Consider the following 22,188-nt stretch of genomic DNA (forward strand, 5'->3'; position numbering starts at 1 on the left):
GTACGACAGAAATGGCAATTTTCAAGAAATTCGGATGGACGATCTGGGTCCCAGGTTTTTTAATTTTAAAATTAAACACTTAAAGTGTTTATCTATATGGCTATTAATCTATTTGGACACATAACGTACACACGTGATTCAAAATAACCCAGACGGAAAACGGTAAAGAATTCAGTCATTGAGTCTACATTCTATAGAACTTGTAAAAAACACATTGTGGGTCTGAATGTTTGTTGATATGTCAATCTATCAATATACAGTTTGTTAATCATTTTCGATTGCTAAGGCTACAGCGTATTTGATGAACATTGAACAACATTCATTTTTCCATGCCAATTTTTTCCATGAAAGATAGCGAGTACAAGTATAAAGCATTTATAAAATTTATTTAATTACCTCTTTAGAATTGTGCATGGAATAAATAATTTATAAGTTGCTGGTGAAGGTTGTTTGGTATTTTCGTTTGTAGATGTTTTGCAAGTAAAAAACGTGAAACGCGGGGCAAGTCATAATTAATATCCCTAATAACCGTAACTTAAAACTAGCGGCTTTGGATTCAAATATTATCGTATACGAATATTAAGTTCCCTTTTTAAAATCATCCCCACGATGATAATATTATATCCATCGCAAATCAGTATTTTGTTTTGCTTTAAAAAAATGTTCTATCGGGAGCAATCCCGCGTTCGTTTAAATTGCCAGCGTACATTTGTCATGTCAGTAATACACACTGTGCTTCATAAAACGGTCGTGTATACGTATTGTAGAAAAGTTGAGTTTAATTACCATGCATTGGAACCATTTTATTAACACATCTCCCAGTACTGAAACAATTCAAAATGTCTCTGTTACAGTAACACAGTGGGGCGTTAAACGTGTACGTCCAGCTCTACAAGCACATGCAATGTCATCTAGGCGACGGCCTGAATACAGCTAGCGACTCTCCTATCGATCGGTTACCTGAGTCTCGTAATGCATCTAAATATAGACAGGGGCACAGTTATGAAACAAACAACAAAAATAAGGTCAAAGAGGTTCATCTTTATGAAATGAAAATGTAAATATGAATAAAAACATTTGGGAGTTTTATGTGGAATTATTTTTGCGCGCTGCATGTATCAGTTAGTGCATTACAAGAAGCCCTTTCATAATCTCCTAAACGTGCGCACCCCCACAAAAATGGACCGAACAGACAACAATTGTTTCTGCAAATACTGAATATAAATTACGAAAACATTAAATTGAATACTATGGAAGGATTTAAAATTATTTTTTTACAACTTTGCTTCAATAATGCATTAGAAATTTGTATCCCTTTACAAGTTATTGACAAGAAACTTTTGACGCCTCTAACTCCCTAATTATAGGGGCCAAATCCTTTTTCTGTATACCGAATGAAAGTCTTGGTAGGACCAAGAACTTTTAAAATACATGTTATAACAAATTTTTATCAGGTAGAAAACTAACACGGAAAATACGCGAGTTTTTTTGAATTTTTTTCTTACCTGTGTTTCAATATCTATAGCACCCCTTTTATTTGCATTTAAATAATCAATGAAATATGTCTCGCACAAAGTCAATGTATTAGCTTCCAAACCAGCCCATCTTTAAGACTCTGCCAGTCATCGTTAAAGCTAAACCCCCCTGGACAAAAGATGTCGTTAAATTTTACTAAAAGGGGAATAACTCAAAACCGGATAGGGATTTCCTCAACTAAAATATGCAACGACAACATCACGCGGCATGTTATCAGTCCTGAAAATTTCAAAACAATCGGTGAACAAACGAGCAAGATATTAAGGATCAAAGTTGGCGTCTAAAAGAAAAAAAATAATAAGAAATTGAAAATTTTTCAGAATAATAGTAAGGTCTTCCGCTCCCAGCGGAAGACCTTTAAAATAAATAGATAAACAGCACAGAAAAAATCACTATATTGGAAGTCTAACTCGGCCGTGGCAGGGCTTTGAACTCACGACCTTTAGAACCTAAACGCTTTCAGCAGTGAGCGGTCACGGTTCTAACCACTCGGCGTTCTAGGCATATAACCTTATCCAAGTAAATTTTAATCATTTAAAAAAAAATATAAAATTAATATTTTTTATTGGAACTCTTTATTATGAGGAGATACAAAAATGATTCTCGAGGAACGTTTCGTCTGACCTTGACTTATTATTTTCTTTATTGTTTACTTAGTGAACGTATAAACTGTCATTGTCATTGTTCATTGTAATCCTATACTGATATACAAAGAAATAGTCATATCAATGTAATAAAAAATGTAAAAAATATAACAATGTAATAATTAAGTGTTAAATTAATAATAAAAACGTACCGTGGCAAGGAAAAAATGAAACAATACCCTCCAAAAAGTATCACCTGTTAGAACATAAACATAACAATCGACAAGGACAGACTAGATATGTGCACTCTAGCTTGAACTTCCTTGTTCGTGAATAACCCTCTGGGGATTCCCCTTTTTGGTTTTTTAAAAGAGCCCTTTTAAGTGTGAATATATCTGTTGCATGCATTATTGCATGCCTGTATGTGTTGGTTTTAAAAGGAAAGTGATTAAGCTTTACAAAATACAAAAATATCGGTTGGTATGGAAAGCCACGACTGCCTTATGTGGCTATTTCAAGTGAAGATGGTGCTTTATTATATTATGCGGTGGTTATTTCATGTGACGATGGTCCTTTATTATATGAAGATGGTGCTTTATTATAGGAAGGTGGTGCTTTATTATATTATGCGGTGGTTATTTCATGTGAAGATTGTCTTTTATCATATGAAGATGGTGCTTTATTATATGAAAATGGTGCTTTTTATGTGAAGATGGTGCTTTATTATTTTTGAATGGCGCTTAATTATATGAAGATGGTGCTTTATTATATGAAGATGGTTCTTTTAATGTAAAGATGGTGCTTTATTATATGAAGATGGTGCTTTTTTTGTGAAGATGCTTTTTAATGTGAAGATGGTGCATTTTAATGTGATAGTGCTTTTTTATATGATGGTGCTTTTTAATATGAAGGTGGCCACTCAGAACTCCTCTTATTTTTGAATACTGAGTTTACCATTTATTGTCTCAGAATTTTTATAGTAAAACAAAAAATTGATGCAATCAATATCCATCTGATACACTATTGCTAGTTCCACTTTTTTCTAGCATAATTAAGTATATAAGTTAACGAGGTGGTCTGTGTACGACTTTACCTCAACCAAACTTACATCTATTAAGTAACAACTATATAATGACGGAATATTACAAGAATTAAAGACTTGTAACGTTATCATGAACTTTGAAAAGCAGGAAATTGAAATCATTAATTACTTGTGATTAAGCGAAGAACAGGTTATGCGATGAGGCATAAATGCCCTAGCAATCTGATCAAAATCAGATCCTTGATCCGCTCTTAATTTTGTTATTGTCACCGCTCAGCCAGTCCTCGTCGTTGATTATCGTTCCTCTAACCTATGTCGCGAGCTGATTGGTGATAGGATTTGACTTGAAGAGAAAGTAAGACAACGTCACAGGGAAAAGTCTACTATTAAAACTTTCATGGGCGGTAAAGGCAAAAGTAAAATGTCAAGAAATTCTGACAAAATATTGTATTATTCTATTAATCGTTTTTGTCAAGTCAGTTGAGATCAAATCGTACAGTTAATCTTGTATTAAATACTTATGATGCTAAAACAGAGGAACTAGCAATAGTGTATTAAATGAATTTTTGAATTGTAACACATTTTTGTTCTATTTTCAAAATTTCGAGATAATAAATGTTAAACTCAGTCTTCAAAATAAAGTTCCGAGTGACCACCTTTATATTAAAAAGCATCATCACATAAAAAGTACAATCTTCATATTAAAAAGAACCAACTTCATAAAATGAAGCATCATCTTCATAACCACAGCATAATATAATAAAGCACCATCTTCAAATGAAATAGCCACAGCATAATTAAAAAAGAAAAGCACCACCTTTTTATGAAATAGCGTAAGGCAGCTATGGCGTTCCATATGTTGGTGTAATATGTACGGACGCGGATCGGGGCCTACACATGTTGTGTTATAACTTTAACATTGTCATACGTTTTATCGTCTTGTCAACATATAAACTATTATGTCGTTTTAATCATGCAAATATTTTGCATTGTATTGAGGTGCGTTAGCATAACTTAAATCACCTTATTGCAATTGATCAGTTTTCTTGCTAACTGCTATATCAATTTAACAAAGTACGAAGTTAAAAATTATAATTTAAGAGTGAGTTTTAGTAATATCGAGAAAGAAATGCTAACATTGAACAATGCAATTTTACACATTATAGGTATAAAGACAAAACTATTGTTATCGAATGAATTTTGCAGGGGCGGGAGTTCTGATGGTGGGTAACCTCACTCAATCTAGCTGTAGAATACACATGGAGACTGACATGTGTGGAATCATTGGAATTCGTGTATGCTTAATTTTCATTGATTTCCTTAATGCTGATACTCGTCATCCATGAATTTAAATCCAAAAAAAAAATTATGAATGATAGTATTAATATATTTATTATTTATAATATAGTTAATCCACGAAATGTTACCATTTACTACTTACTTTAAAAACTAATTACTTTAGAAAAAATAACAATCTACGAATATTGGCTCCATGACAAAAATCCATATATCTGCATTTGTAATCGTAGTCCTACCCCAAATTATGATCATAATCCCATTGTTATAACGGTTTCCCATCGAGGATAAAGAATGTTTCACCCATCTGTCTTCGTCTTGAAATTGATATTACACGATCTCGAAGCAATTTTATTGAATGATAACCCACTCTCTCAACTACACTGTAATCTACATGTAACTACGATACCAAATACTATCATGCACGAACTAACTGCATGAGCGTTGCATTATCTCATTACCATGATTTGATGTGAGTGTTTCTTTATGGTGAAATGACTCGCATCAAATCATTATGGTGAGAAAACGCAACGCGCATGCTATCAGTTCATGCATAATATTACATGTATTCAAAGCAAATACAAATATATATTTTTTTCGACGCTTTGGTACAAAATAAAACATCTTTTCTGTCCTTTTTGGTGTTGGTGGTGCTGGTGGTGCTGGTGGTGGCGAAGGGGGGTATTTTATTACGCATATGAAAGGGGTTCATGTAGTTTAAGTGTTCAATTACATGTATCTGTCTCAAAACTCATATCACATGTTTATTGGAGAGTAACCCAAAAAGAAGATCATAACGAACTGCTAAAATATAGATTATACAGCAGTCCTCTAATTACGATAACAAATACTCATACTAATTGCAATTGTTATAAAGTAATTACTGCTCTTTGTTTCTGATTTATATCAAACTGTCAATGTCAGTCTACATGTGCCGTCTACAGCTACTGTATATTCATAATTCCAAGACGTCACCTTCTGAACTCCCGCACCCCCGGAGTTCATTCAATGACAATATTTTATCAGTATGTTCTCTTAAAATGAATGCATATGAATATCGACATTGCTATAAAGCATTTATTTATTGCTCTTTGTCTTATTTTCTATATCAATATAATAGTTCACATTCATAAATCAACATATAAAACTTCATATTTTTTTAGGCGATAACACAGATAGCAATAAAACTGGTAAAATTCAATAATTTTATGTTTTCCCCCCTTTTCCTTCTAAAGATACAAACTTTTCATGTTAAGAATAATGTACACAAGTTCCCGGTGTTCACACCTTGCCGGGATCACCTGCTTCACCTTACTAGCCCGTGTGTATACTGCTGTGTAGCGACGTGTGCAACTGCTGTGTAGCAGCGTGTGTATTTAAACAATAAAATGCTTTCTTTGGTGAATATTTCGGGTTATGAAGGTAGCGAACATAGCAGAAGAAAATTACATAACCCGCTAACGCAAAGCATTTTATTGTTTAAATTAACATTTCTCTTTTAACCAATTAATTATGAAAAGTAAGTAAAATTAACTAAATTACTGTTAATGTACATAATACGTTAGTAAAAAGAAACATCCAAATCGTCTTTTGTAAAACTTTGAGTCTGACATCATCATGAGTATTTCTTGCAGTCTGTGATTTGTCTAAGGTCGCTGTAGATTTCGTCCAATCGATACACAGGACGTGTCAATTTCTGTTCTGTCAGTTTCTTGTCAGTTTCAGCTGCTGTAGAAAGCGACTAATCGATAAACGGGGCGTGTTAATTGCAGTCTGTCTGTTTCTATATAGCGATGAATTAACTTTAAGTTTCCGTAAGAAATTTAGGGAATGTGGCAGCTTTTCTCTGCCACCGTTTTTGCACATTGTTAGCATTTTGATACTGGGTTGTTTTGTTTGAATATTAATTTAATTTATTACACTGGGGAGATCAATGTATTATGGTTGTAAAATGATGTATTGTGTAAGAGTGATTTCCCATTAACTGATTTGATTATTTTTCATAATTTCCTGTCGTCATTTTAATAGATGACAATTTCATCCTTATATTTGCGTTTGTGTGACTTTTTGGATAAAGGAGGTTATGTAGGAAAGGCAGTATTACCAAGCTTGTGTGCCAAAAAACTTAGCGTCAATGAACTTGTAAATAAATTACACTGGAGAACATAAATATACTGCTTTGTTTACGTTGCATTATCTTATTTGATCCAACTAAATTTAAGAAACACAACATTTTTAGATATACACTGATACATAGTTAATGCGCGGAAGATTACAAATAAACGGGGAAGTATTATCCCATGCAGTGATGGCAAAATTATGTATTAGTATTAATGGAATCAAAAGGAAAGTGTACAAACCCTAAAATTAATACTCTACGGATATTTTACAAACTTGAAATTATTACCAAGGTATCGACAATGCAGAAAAAATACATACCAGAACTAAACTAAGTAGGTTTTGTTATTTAATTGCATACTTTTTAGCTAGATAATTCCAAACATCCACATAATGACATGCAACAATACATCATGCAATTCTTAAATTCAGTAAAACGCATAGAAACCCAATATCATTTTTATACCCGCACTTTCTAAAGAAAGTTCGGGTATATTGTTGTTATCCTGTTCCGTCCGTCTGTCACGTTTTACTTTCTCAAACTGCTCTTACATCTTATAAACCAGCAAACTGAACTCTTGGAGTTTGATTTGGAGTGTCATGTTGTTTTGTAAAAAGGTTTCATAAATTCTCTGGTAGTCCTAGGAGTGAAATAATTGGTAAAAAATGACGTTTTTTTTTCTACAAAAAACCTTCTTCCTCGAACTCCTCCTACATTTTCAACAGTAGAAAAATCATCTCTTGGAATATGTTTTAGAGTATCCTATAGATGCGCAATAAGGTATCGGAATTTTCAATTTTGTCCTGGGGATCATTAAATGGCTAAAAAATGACTTTTTTAAAATACAAAAAACTGGTTTCAAAAACGTCATTATTTTTGGCAGTAGCCAAATGATCTTCTAGAATATAATTGGGGATGTCATATTGAAGTGTTCAGGTTCCAGAATTGAAAAATCAAATTTAACCCTGAGGCCCATTACCTAGATACCGTATGGTGCCCTTTAAGGATCAAGAATATATATGGTTATGGGGTGGAGATGTCAACCGTTTTCGAGCTATTCGTGCACTTCCTGTTCGAGGGGGATATCGACCACCCCCGGACCCCATGACCTACATACAGTTTGATGCCCCTTGACACAAGGAACAAGAGTATATATGGTTTAAGGGCGGGATCTCAACTGTTTTGAAGATCTTAAGGGACTTGCCGTTTGAAGGGGGTCAGGACCACCCACAGGGCCCATGACCTACATAACATTTGATGCCCCTTGATATCAGAAACAAGAGTATATATGGTTTTGGGGTCATGATTATAACAGTTTCTGAGATATATGATAATTTCCAATTCCTAGGGTGTGGGGATGACCCCAGGGGTCAGATCTAATAAACTCTTTATATTGCAAGTAACAGTCAATATATGAATATGAAAACCCATATATTTTTATCTTTGTCCGTTTTCAAGTTACCATTTACAATAGAGTCTACGACTCTTCCTACATGGTTTAATGTTAGACCCCACACCCTTTTGACCCCCTCCCCCGAAAAGATTTTGTCCAACCCAAAATGAGAAAAATGAAACCAGGGTGCAAAACTAGATATGTAGGCCTATCGTATCCTAGAGTTTTGTACAATTCTGTTCAGCCATCTCTGAGAAACAAATTAAGAGCGGGAAAGAAGAAAAAAATAATAAGACGAAGAATAATAATACATGTAATAAGAACTGCACAAAAACAATAAGTATCCAAATTTCATTCGGGAGACTTAATAATAAAGACCAAATAGAGATAGGATCATCAAACATCAATAATTTAAAGATAATTGACAATTTCTTACTCTAAGGGGGTCAGGATGACCCCTTAGGGTCATGCCATAATGATCTGATGTGCCATGACCTAAGGAGGAATTGGATTAAGGTTGGAATCTCAATGGTTTTTATGATATTTGACAATTTCATGAATATCACTTGGGATCATTACCTACATACCATCTGAAATGCCTTGAACAAAGAAACAATAATATATGTACATGATCTATGATTCAATTGAAGAACCCAGATATAGATCAATCATCTATGTTTTGTAATACTTCCTATGTATATACATGTATTAGTTTGTGTTTTGTTCTTTACTATTCATGTTCATGACTGTAGTATGGCTTAGTCTTATTTCAGATTACATTAAAAAATTGTCAAATATATGACTTGGAACCCCATATAAACTGCCCCCCCCCCTTAATTGTCGAATGATCTATGAAAATCAAAATATAATTTGGGTCTAAAAAGTTTTATAAACTGGTAAAAAATGTTATTTTGAAAGAATTTTACATTACACCTTGCATGATTGACAAATGATCTATTGAGATGTGATTAGAAGTCATATTTATACCTTGGGATCAATAACTAATATTCATTGAATTGACAAGTTAAAATGGATAAAAATAATTGATTGAAATTATAAATGTTTATACTCCACATCCACCCCCCCCCCCCAATCAAACCTGGTCCTAAAGATTCAGTCCTCTTACATTCTTACATGTGTACAGTAGCAAATTTTAAAACATCTCTTGATTGCTTTTTCTCTCCTAATGCACATTAACATTTTGGAAATTGCGTAATTCAATTTTAAAGATTTATAAACAAAATGTTATATGCATGTGTATTCGCCTATTTGGGGCAAATGTAAAGTCTCCTAAACAAATCAGTGTCATCATTAGGCTAGGAATTACCCACATGGATCAAACACTACATATGAATAAGATAAAATACTTTATTATATCTAGTTCTAGAATGTAAGGTGTCTCCAAGGGGGCATAATCTTACAATACAATTTTACGCGCAATGACACAAAGAGCAAAAATAAATTAAACGGTTTAGGGATGAGGATCTCAGATCTCAGAAGTTAACATAACCTATATACAATTAGATGCGCAATGACACAACTAGCATGTATATACACCACATGAAATCCATCAAATCGAAGAGCTGGGCCAAACTAGTACCCGCTAATGAGACCTGCAGACCTGTGTTGTATACGTAACTTCAAACAAAGATCAGTTATTTGTAACATGCACGTATTTTTATGATCTATTCTTCAAAACCCCTTGCACTATTTTATTAGGAAAATAACAGATTTATGGTGGTGAAGGACACGTATACCTGCATATTGCGATGCATACTTCCTATTGAAATAAACAATAAAGTATTAATATCATATTTACCTCCAAAATAATGTTACCTAACATTGAAGCGCAATGGGTTAGAGCGTTTACATGTATATGTCTGTAAGAGCATTGGTGTCCAAGGTGTATGTTTGGTAATTTTACTATTGATATAAATGAATTTTCATGGGGAGGGAGGGGGGTCTAGACCCCTCCCCTATCCCTTCTTAAAATCTGTACACACGATGATGTACATGTAGGCACACAGAAGCAAATTTAAGGCCGGCAACCTCCACGGGAAGGCGGCATAATTTAATTGTTAATTTTGTTTGCTATATTATATAGAGCATTATACTTTCTATGACATAAAATGTTAAGATTATTGATTAACTGAAAATTCAATGCAAACAGTTCAACCACTAATTGCACATAGATAATTGTTCATGTGTATTATCATATGGGAATTATGTTATGAAAATTATAATTTTTAAATGTATTACCGGAGCTTGTATGTGGCTTTCATTTTTAGCCGGGCTCTGCTGAAGGCAGAGTCCTGGCTGTAGGCAGGCAACTCGCCAATGTTACTATAAATAGTACAACTTCAAAAGTAAACAAAAAACAAAACAGCGTCAAAGTCAAAGCTTCCGCTTTACCAAATAGTTACACAAAGAGCCACGTTTTGTCAAAAGTGTTTGCATTTTGTTTCTTTTTTATAATTTCGAGAGAATTGTCTATCTTTTTTATTTTTCTTAATAATAACGTGTTTTAGAAACAAGACTATGCATTTTGGACACATACAATGCGCATGAATTTCCATGAACTACTTTGCTGTGCGTTGAAGAAATGGGGATTGAATATATAATGCTTGTTGCAAAATTCAAGGCAGAAACTGTTAAACATTTTCTACCAGACAGACATATTTTTGTTTTTAGCCGCTTACAAAAATTGATCGCTCTCTGATGCTTTGCCGACATTATAAGCATGAGAGAGAGAGAGAGAGAGAGAGAGAGAGAGAGAGAGAGAGAGAGAAAGAGAGATTTTCAGTCTTTACTACACATTATGCATAAAGACACACCAAAAGAGCCCGGCTTTCAGTACTTCAGTACTTTGATTAATTAAACTGGTACAAAACAGTTTTATTTAGGGGCAAACACTTGGTTCGGGTATTACTGTCTAATGACAGCATCTAGTTTCATAATGCTTTTAACTGTTTACGTCATTTTATTTATGGGATTTAAAAAAAAAACAATTTGCATTTTCTTTCTCTCTCTTTCTCTCGTCATGTTGATAACAAATGAATGTTTACAACAAAGAAGAAGACAATCTTTTCAAATATTTAAATATTTAAAACATGCAAAAAGAACACGTTAATTCATTGTATACTGTTTTGCGGTCATCAGGTTTTGGTAATTGTTGGAAAAATCAGAGATGTTAGTTTATGTAAATTAAGTAACAACAATGTTATGAATACAAATGTTATTAGATAAAATTACATCAGTTTGATTTCGTGTTGCAATGATTAGTTTGACTATTTACCAATTTCATGATGCTACAGTTAGCAAAACAAATCACAGACACAATGAGAGATCACAAAGTAAGAAACAAACTGTCACAAACATCATAAGTGCAGAACAATTTGTTTTTAGTGGATGAGTTAATTGCTGTATATATCACGAATGTCTTTTTATTCAAATGGTTACTAAAAATTTAATCATTTGTTGTTGCAATGTAGGATTCAAACACATCAATTGTGTCAAACCTTAAATATGATATAAATTGAGGATAAATGTAAATTGATATTGTTTCTAATGCATAATTGTAGTGGCTGATGAAATGACACAAAAAAATATAAATACGCAGATGAGATCGTTTGATTTTTGTTATATCAAGGCTGGTTGATAATCAAACACTTTAAACAGCAACATCGTACGGGTTGTGAGTCAAATGATTGTTAGCAGGTAAATCACACGCATAATTTCCGTTTGAATCCTGATGTGAATAGTCATCAGAATCACATTCTTCCTGTTTTTTGTTGAATGCATTCGCCATTGTATCATATTCAGACATATTGCTGGACACACCCGCTGATGCATGTTGATAGGTATCTTCCACTTCCGGCTTCCGTGATATCTTGTCCCTTAGATGGTCATAAACACCCTCTTCTGAATTGTTGTAGGGACTCTCATTCGATGAAACACTTCCTTTAGATATATACTGAGGACATTGTTCTAATACAAAATAGGAGTTATTCTGGACACAATCTACATTTGAACCAATGTGTTTTCTGGGGCCTGTTTCGATTTGCGCCTTTGTAGTCCCATCAGCTTTTGTCATTTTTCTTCTTCTGTTTATAAAACAAATTCAATTGCAAATAATTATATTTTTTAAAAAGAAAGTATGCACTAACATTTGATACTAAACAAAGTAAGATAATAAACAACCTATAACCTGTATTCAAAACCCTACAATGATATATAATTTTATTGCATTCAACAAGTTTATCTCCTGTCTTCATATCACATCATATTATGTCTAAAATGACCTTAAGCTTTTTATATTTTGTGTTTAATAATACATCAGGGAGTTATTTCTATTACCTTAAATAAAACACTACTGCCATTGCACATAACAGTGAAACGATGAAAACTGTTATGACTGGTAATGATATTTTCAAAGCTAATTCGTCATTGGCACCTGGAACAATACAAATCATATTCAAAGAACTTAGAAATTCACTCTTTTCATAATAAAGCAACACATTTTTCATTTTTCAATTTATGTAACAAAATGAAATTACTAATTACTTGACGTTTGCTGGGTATCATTAGATGATGGTAATTGATTTGTGTCGTAGTTTCTAGTTGTAGACGTTGAAGAAAAAAGTTCATCTGATGTTGAAATAATCGACGTAAGGGTTGAACCAGTTAAACATTCTTTTGACATTGTATTGTTTGCAGTTATGTGGCGTTGAGAAGTATCTGATATATTTTGACAGAATATGGAACTGTTTAATAAATAATGACAGCTTTCGAAACAACAGTCGTTTTTTCTACACATTTGGCAGTCTTTAAATGTTCCTCTATCTTCATCTATTATTTGATATCCTTAAATAACAGAAAAAAAGTGTATTAAAAAGGGCTTTTGTTTAGTTGTTTTGTTGAGCACATGATAAGAAGAGAAATGCTTAATTATTCTTCAGATACAAGGAACCAATTTTTAGAACTACAATGTTATATTTTATGCAGTACAGATATTCACTAAGGTAATAATTTATCTTTACAATCCTTAATCCAGTTTATCATATTCTGTTTCAACATCAATTTTCTTGAAAAAGCGGACTTAAGAAAACCAAGCTCTGGAAAACCTATTTATATTTTTTTTTTTTTTTTACATTTACGTTTTTCTTTAAAATTATCAAAGTATTCATATTGCAATTGTTGATTTTGATTTTAACACACACTCAGTAGATGTAAATAATCATAAGTTTATCCCAACGCTTATTATCTGGATATGTAAGTGTGGTATAAATAATTATAAGTTTATCCCAACGCTTATTATCTGGATATTTTAGTGTAGTATTAAAATGAACCTTAAATGAACGTTTAAAATGTCTATAGACAATTATTGTTGAATATCACATAATTGGAGAGGACAACAAGAGTCAAATACTAATTTGAATATATTCAGTGCAAAATGTTGACATGCGAAAAAGGGATATTTTTCATTTTGAAATGGACAATATTAACCAAGAAGCGTAAAGGTTTTTTATCGCAGTAAATAAATTTAATATTTATGAAGAAAATATTAGTTTAAAGGTGCTGCGAAATGACCAGAAACCTACTCATTGTTCAAACTGAAATAGCCTCAGTTTTTAATTCTTTTTCTTTTTTTAGAAAAGGGGCAATTTAATTATAATTAGAAAAAAAATTGCACGAAAGTGTTATATTTTCTAATATAGAAAAGAGTCAATATATAGATAAGATATTCGTAAATACCTTGATCGACGTTTTTGTATTTTTGTCGTCTTACGCCTACCCAAACAACCAAACTATTAGGTGGTATTTGTAAACAGAGAATGCGAGGATTATTCAGGATAACTTCTCCCAATAAATAACCAGAATGTTGTATTCTACATTGTTCCATTGATAGATTCCAACTAGTGGCAAAGCCAGTATCTGTAATATCTAGGGAAACAAACCGTTACATTTTAACATATTTTTGCATTTTTAAATACCAGTAGCATTAGCCCACAGTGTCCCTAGCAATATTTCAACTTATCATTACATGATACAATGAGGCATGTACCTTTTAAACAAATTAATGATATTGCCTTAGAAACTTACTTATCTTTTCACAAACTTTACCGAGAGCTTCGGAACATCTTTTTGGAATAAATTTTTTGTCTTCTTTTGAGCATTGTAAACTTAGGCATGTATCTTCCGTGCTAAAGTTCACTGAGAAAGGAATAAAATAGTGTAAATAAAAAAAATGCATGCAAAAATTTTCAACGACTTTTTTAAATAATTTTTTTACATGTATTAACACAGTTTGTTGTGACAATGCATCTTTAGATTTTGTTCATTGATTGATGAAGTACCTTCTTGAATTTCATATAAATTGTAGGCACTAGTCCCACCACAGTCTCCCGAATAAATAACGTCTGTGTTATCCCCACACGTAAAGTTGCAATCATCAGGTGAAAGTCGATTGGATGAGTTTACATGGACATCACTTTCAATGCATAAGCAGTTATTCATCTACGTAAAAAGGGGAATTTGTTTTCTGTATTACTATTTTATTAAAGTTAATTAACCCAATAAAACTGACTAAAAGCAAAATACTTTGAAATGTCCAAACGTATCTGGTTTATAATAGGGTTGTAGGGAAAGGCTAATGCCAGAGAAATATGGCGGAGAATGCGTTTTACAGGTCCTGTTGAGCTTTTAGTTATATCTACGTCTGTCTACCTTACAGGTGAAATACCTGTAATATTTTTCATTTTCTTATCATTTATTTACCTATATTTTTCTCGTGATGGCTTGTTTTTTATTATTAGATATATTGCAACATTAATTCTTTATGTAAATGACCAATAAAAGTTATGGCAACAGACAACCCCCTTCACAATAAGCTCAAGAACTGACACAGTAATTTTCCTTTTTGAATAAAACTTTGTCAATGTGTATTTCTACTCCTCTAAAACCATAAAAGATAAAGACTGGAAAACTATATCAATGTCTTTAGTTCATTTTAAGGTTCTTTTATTCTATTCATAGCGAGAGATATGATGCTTTTTCCAGAAATTAATGGCCCTGAACGTTTCTGAATTTCACTAAAAACTCTAACAACTGTTAACCATTTGCAATGAAGACATTAGGTCACTTGGGAAAAAAAACCATATCTAGGCCGATCAAAATGACATGAGGGTCAAACATCGAGGCAATTGGAATTTTTGATTTTTTGAATTTTCATATCAATTTCGATAAGCGTGGTATAGAATAAAAAAAAACATTTTTCATAAACTATAGCTGAATTTCTTAATACATATCAAAATATAAGCTTTTACCCCCCCCCCCCCACCCCTTCCCCCCAATATTGAATAAGTTATAGAGTTATTGTTCCTACTATGTCAATTGATTCTAATCAATACTGCTTTGAAATCATAGATATAATGTTTTACCAATAATCTTCAATTACATTGCGGATCTTTCAATCTATGCTTACAAAAAGATGCAGGTTGACCTTGGCCAATCAAAACTACATAAAGGTCAAATTTCTAGGTCAATATAATAAAGAAAAATCATACTTTATCTTTTACCAACCTTTACAGCGAACTTGTAACGATTTTCACGATAACACATTTCTTGACAAATTCCAACAGAGCTTATGATCATAGTCTTATTAATCACATACTGCAGAATGTCGGTTGAATCGGGATAGCACCCTTCAAACAAAACGAACGACATTCATATTTATTCAAGAATGAAAAGAAATTACTCTTGTAATGCAAACTAAAAAAAAACACAAAAAAATCCAACAACTGGAAGTTAAATATGATATAAAATGAAATGTTTACAGATGATAAAAAAAGAGAAAAAAAGCAGATAATGACCTAATATGTTTATCCAAGGAGTCAGTCTACGGTATACTCCTGTCCAATATGGCTGGTCACTTTTGTCTTTTTCTATAGTTAATCCATGATGTAAGCATTGCTTTTGAGCATCAAACCAGCTATGTGAAACATCGCCCGCTGGCTTGATTTCTGATCACAAAAGAAAAGAAACAAAATTCATTAAAGTCGAATATCAGGATGGACTGCAAATGTTCAGGTCATTATGAAATGCAAATCTAATGCATAAAGTTTTTAAATTCTATCTTGATATACCATACCTGTGAAAAGTGTTGTTGTCGATAATATAAACAGATATAACTGGTATGAATGATCCATTTTTTTTAAATGGTGTAACCTAAAAAGGAAACAAATATGTAATCGTAATATATGTACGTACATATGTCCCAAAACTATAGTGCGCAGGTATAAAACAAGAGCAAAACAAAAACCAAACTGACAGGTATAGGTATCTTTATTGTACGTTTATTTGAAATGATTCTGTATGTCTTAAGATATCATATCACAATACATTGAATAATCGAGTTTCCTTTCACGTTATATGATTGTGTATTGATCAATGTATTAATCAATTTACACATGCCTTTATTTATTGTAATATTTTAAGTGTCAGACACATAAACAATATTCATGTTGGTGTAAATTGTGTTGTACGTGTAAACACTTATTCTCATTAGTCACTGTATTTATATAATCATTAAAATACATATGGGAATAATGTAGTAAACATAATTTACAGATAAGTTTGAGAAATCAAAACTTACCGTGCAACAGAAAATTAATGAATAAATACCCTCCAGAAAGGATAATCTGCTACAATTTAAACATTACAATCGACAAAAACAGACTGGTAAGACTGTTCAACATATTACTTCCGTGTTCGTGAATAACAGTCCGGGGATTCCCCTTTTGGGGTTATTTAAAGTTCGCAGGAAAAAAGTTATGTCGTAATTTTTTTATGTATATATTTATAACTTTAAAAGGAAAGCGATTAAGATTAAAAGTAATTTACTACAAGTTGCCCAAAAACTATTCCTTTTTTTTATCGACCAATGAAACAGATACAATCTAAAAGCGTGCACCTCCTTAGCTTCACATACATACATTTTTGAATTGGGTCAAAGTTCAGTGAACCTGCGTTTTTATACTGGTATCATTTACTAAAGTGCCAGAATAATAAACATTATCTGTTGTTGGTATTATATGTATATTTGTTTAGTCTCTAATTTAAAAAAAAGAGAAGTATTTTTTTCTTTTCTTTTTCTTTGTGCAAGGAGATAGGTAGCAAAAATTATCTGCTATTTATCTTATACATGTGGAGTATATTACCCGTGTAATAAACCTTTCCTTTATTTAAAGGTAGATACTTAAATAAATGAACTTCAAGTCAGAACTCATTTTGACACAGGTTCTCAATTCAACGATTCAGTAACCTAGCTTTTGAGAAAAAAATGTATGTTTGCATTACTATTTCTACTTCAAAACTTGAATTGAAGTTGATTTTGTCCAAAACTAAATTCAAAAAAAGAAAGAAAACAAATATGTCTGATGTTCAAATTACGTGAACTATCAAGAAGTAAATCTTGACGCCGCGAAAAAAAATTTACGCTTTGGTTGGTAAATATAGGCCTACACCAAAACTTACCGTAAAAATGCCCCACGACTTTTATTTCACTACCAGTAAGCATTCTTAATCAACATTTTTCACTTCAATTAATGAGTATATTTATTTTATAAATCACAAACAACTGTTCCTTGTTTAAGGCAATTCAAATTAACAAGCATTTACAATTTCAACATAAATATTATATCTATTTATATCCGAAATTAACGCTATTAATTGTATTGTGGAAGGTAATAATAACCGCATAACACAAAGTTGGTGGCTAAAAAAGTAAATTTGTGTCATTTTACATGCCGTCTCAAAACCCTCATAATATAAACCGCACAACAAAACTTTAGTGGCTATAAGAATAAATTCGTGTCATTTTACGGACTTCATAATATAAACCGAGTAGTATGAAATAAACAGAACACATAATTTTCTGTGATTTTATATTCTCCTTATCAGGCTGGATGTAATGGTTGGTAAAAAACATATCTTATTGTATGGTATTCAGTGGGTTTGAACGCAAGCACTAACAACTTACTAGGTTCTATAGTATAATGGTTATATTAGTTCGACAAGCCTTACGAATATAAATTTTAATACCATTTTAACTCGATGGTTAAAGCAAAAATTAAAATAACACATAATAGATATTATCTATATATCTTATCAACGTCTGTCGGCTTATGTTTGTTACAATATCAACACTTTGTTAAACAAATGAAGACACAATTAGCTAGAAAGTAAGTAAGCAGGCTTACAATGAAATTAAAACAATGAGACAATTTTTAAATAATATGTCATGTACTTTAAATACTTCAAAACTATTAAAATTGACATTTGTATTAGCAATCGGAGACAAAAAACAAGCGACTAACAAGTCATAAATGATATATTTTTACAAGTAAATCACTGAAAAAAAATATTTGTTTTCATTTGGTAAGAGCTTTCCATTATAAGCAACATATGTATACATGTAAAGGGAATATATGCAAAACATTTGTTACATCTTGTCATACTTGTTTGTAATCTGTTTGTCCAACACTGTAATTTTTGTGTGTTTTTTTCTCTTTAAATACAGATTATGCTCATTTTTATTTTGTGCGTTATATTGAAATAAATTTCAGTGTCATTTTATAGTATTCATATTCAGATTTTTTAATGCCATTTCGTAAATGCTACTTTTTGACTTTTGAAAAAAGTTCATATGTACATTACGTCACATACATCCAAACTGTGAACACTCACAAACTCTAGAACTAAAGACTTAAGCACTTGATATAGGTTCTGAATTTAAATTGTTGGACATATGACTTTATCCTTAAATGTCACCGTTGTCAAGGTTTTGAGTCTATCCTGCCACATTTATTGTCGTGCTTGTTGATACAACTGATAAATCATGTGGTTTAAAACGCAATACAGGGTTCTTATAAGTGCCCTGAAAAGGGGCTGATCCATCTTCCGAGGAATTTTAGGGCACTGGATTTTTAATTTGGTATTCCTTTTCTGAGTTTATGCTGTTGTATTTGTTGATTAACTGGAATAAGTGTTGGTCTGTAATCGACATAGTTTGGCTGTTAGGAGTGTCGATCTGCAAAACGTGACCTCATCAACTAGCACAAGAATAAACATTTGAAATTAAAAAAAATCCTTGATTTATTTCCACCATATATTAAGCTTAATGTTATTAATTAGGATTTCTTTCTATTTTTAATCGTTTGATATATTTCAGTAAAATCTGAAAAAAAGATAATGCAATAGTTTATCTTGTAACTGCAATGAAAGCAAGCAACTTATAAAGATCACATGAACTTATACATTTAGCAAAATATTGATTGATAGTCTGTAGTTTCAAACAACTGTCTTTTAAAAATTGTAAATCGAATGTTTGTAGACAGATTCAATAATCATTAAGTTTCCTTTGCATCTTGACGCAAATGATCGTACGCAACCTCTTTTTCCTGGTGTTTGTTGTATGCAATGGTATCATACCCGGACGTATCTGCGGTTATATCTATTGAAGGATTTTGATAGATAGTATTTCCCTCCGTTTTACCTGCTTCTTTATCCCTTAAATAGTCATTAACACCTTCTTGGTTGTTGTAAGGACTGTCGATTAATGGATAACTTCCCTTTGATATCTTCTGATAACAGTGATCTAATGCAAAAGATGAATTACTCTGGGCAAAGTCTAACTCAGAATAGACTTGTTTTCCAGATACAAATTTAACTTCTGTTTTTGTAGTCCTCTCAGTCTTCGTCATTTTGCGCCTTCTGTTTAAAATTAAATTTAAACACATGACAAGTAAATCATATTCAAATGTAAAGCTAGCATATAAGTATGACTTAAATAAACCGACCAAGTTAATATAAACCGGTACTTTTTAAACGTGAGGTCGACAGAAATGCTTACAGAAAAAAAGTTTCACGTGTCAACTTTTTATTTCAAGTTTTAAAAACAAATGGTCTTATGATTTTTTTTCTGCTTGTAGTTTTGAATCTGCCTAAACTAGTTTTGCATTCAGTGTATATTTTCCCTTGGAAATCTTTAACGTTTATATTCAAATACACGTAACAGAGATCAACACATGTAAACCTCATTATGCGTAGTTCAGTGTAGACAAAAATATTATAATTATTATGATTTAATGAAAATCTCCAACTTATATGACTTATAGCGATTGTGTATCAGTTTTAGGGAATATAATCTTTAAAACGTTATCTCTTCAATAAAAAAAAAATGATTCTGACACTATATTGTTTTTTTCCGTGCATAATCGCTTTAAACAGTATTCTTGATGACTGTTCCATCAAATGTTCATATTCCTGACAAAGAGCGTAACATACAACTTTTGAATTGATAATGATGTACAGACATTTAATAAAATTAAACAGTGGAACAAATATAAAATTTAACATTACATCCATTTTTTGTGTATCGTTGCTTTTATAACACACCATGCTGTGCGGTCAAATTCTTATACCACGCTAACCTACGGTATTCAATTTGTCTGCATTGCCTAGTGAGTTACAGAACCCACGCTTTTAAAAAGGACTCGAATCAGTAATACTTTTGATGTTCTGTGTTAGAGGGAACTCCAAAAAGTGTAAGATAAATACCTTTTATAAAGCACCACTCCTACTACACATAAGAGTAAAGTGATGAAACCTACGGTGAGTGGTAATGATATTTTTAAAACTAAATCATCACTGGTACCTGTAACAATTTAATTTACATTTTATCAAATAAAAACAAAAAATAAAAGTCAAGAAAGTCAAGAAATCAGTTTTTACTGTTTCAAAACGGAATGTAATTACCTGACTTTTGCAACCTGTCATTGGTGTTGATCGTGATTTCCAGTTGTAGATCTTAAAGCAAACATTACATCTGATGTTGAATGATTCGACATTAAGGTTGATGTTGTTTCGCCTTGAAATCTAGCAGATATATCTTTACAGAATATGGAACTAGCTAATAAATCAAAACAGCTTCTCAATTGGCAGGCGTTCCTTTCACACATTTGACATTCAAAAAATGTTTCTCTCTGTTCTTCGTTTATTTCCCATCATTTATAAAACAGAATTTTAGCTTTATGTGACAAAACAAAATAACTTGACATTTGCTGGATATCATCAGATGATGGTAATTTGTTTGTATCGTAGTTTCCAGTTGTTAAACATTCTTTTGACATTGTAATATTTGCAGTTAATTGACTTTGGGAAGTATCTGATATACTTTGACAGAATAGGGAAACGTTTAATAAGTAATGACAGTTTGTGAAAAAACAGTGGCTTTCTGTACACATTTGGCAGTCTTGAAATGTTCATCTCTCGTAACTTTTTATCTGATATCCTTTAATAAAAGAAAACCACGGCATAGGGGCAATGTTTTAGCACGTTAACAAAATTTCCTTAAGAAACAAAGCACCAATTTTTATAGAACTAAAACGATATATTTTATACAGTGGCAATAGTAACCAGGCTAACCTTCAAATTACGCTGTAAAACGTCAATTACACCTTCAAATTTATTAGAAGAGTTTTGTTACCTTATAAAAAACGTTATGTTTTCCGAATTTCTGCAGTAAATGATATATTTCATTTCATTTTTTATTAACAAGAGGATTAATGCACGTAACCACTTAAAATTTTTGTATTGATTTCAATTTAATTTTTATTCTAGTATGCTAGCGAAAGATTTCAATTGTTGATGCAATTTATTGGTGCATTTTGTTTATTTGATAACACTTTCAAAATGCTACTATGATAAGAAAAAAGTAGACCATTCTTTTTTTTTAGATACAAATCGTAGTTGCAATTTATTGAATAATCAAAAAAGAATTAACGATAAGATTAGAAACGATTAGAAACGTTTAGTCGCATCCATCCATGAGTTAATAAGCAGTCGTAGTAAAAACGTCAATTTTATGCTAAACAATGAAACAATATCATGAAAAATTACAATAACAAACAGTCAACCATCTCAAAAATCCATAACACAAAATACAAATGCAAAGCAGAGCAACACGGACCTCCAAAAAGATAGAGGTAGGATCAGGTGCCTAGGAGGAGTGAGCAGCCTCTGCTGACCGGTCGCACCCGCCGTGTGTTCCTTGTCACAGTTGGGCATGTTACAATCAAGGTAAAAGTCGAAATCGGAAAATGTCAAAATAGGATAAAAACGAAAAGTCGATGACCAGGTTTGCCTGCGATGGTAAAAA

General features: G+C 32.0%; 2 protein-coding genes across 2 annotated transcripts; both read right to left on the reverse strand.

Moving 5' to 3' along the window:
- Window positions 1-11,085: 11,085 nt before the first annotated feature.
- Window positions 11,086-16,722, reverse strand: LOC128171673 (uncharacterized). Its single transcript, XM_052837449.1, has 10 exons — window positions 16,624-16,722; window positions 16,120-16,196; window positions 15,842-15,991; window positions 15,552-15,673; window positions 14,327-14,486; window positions 14,073-14,183; window positions 13,725-13,913; window positions 12,534-12,833; window positions 12,327-12,423; window positions 11,086-12,073 (listed from the first exon to the last, which is right to left on the reverse strand). Exons 2-10 carry the CDS (start codon window positions 16,175-16,177, stop codon window positions 11,641-11,643), a joined length of 1,620 nt encoding a protein of 539 aa, XP_052693409.1. The 5' UTR covers window positions 16,178-16,196; window positions 16,624-16,722; the 3' UTR covers window positions 11,086-11,640.
- Window positions 16,723-19,378: 2,656 nt separating this feature from the next.
- On the reverse strand, window positions 19,379-21,448 carry LOC128171664 (uncharacterized). Its single transcript, XM_052837443.1, has 3 exons — window positions 21,082-21,448; window positions 20,589-20,685; window positions 19,379-19,742 (listed from the first exon to the last, which is right to left on the reverse strand). Exons 1-3 carry the CDS (start codon window positions 21,272-21,274, stop codon window positions 19,379-19,381), a joined length of 654 nt encoding a protein of 217 aa, XP_052693403.1. The 5' UTR covers window positions 21,275-21,448.
- Window positions 21,449-22,188: the final 740 nt, after the last annotated feature.

This window comes from Crassostrea angulata, chromosome 2 (assembly GCF_025612915.1).
Source record: "Crassostrea angulata isolate pt1a10 chromosome 2, ASM2561291v2, whole genome shotgun sequence".
NCBI lineage: Eukaryota > Metazoa > Mollusca > Bivalvia > Ostreida > Ostreidae > Magallana > Magallana angulata.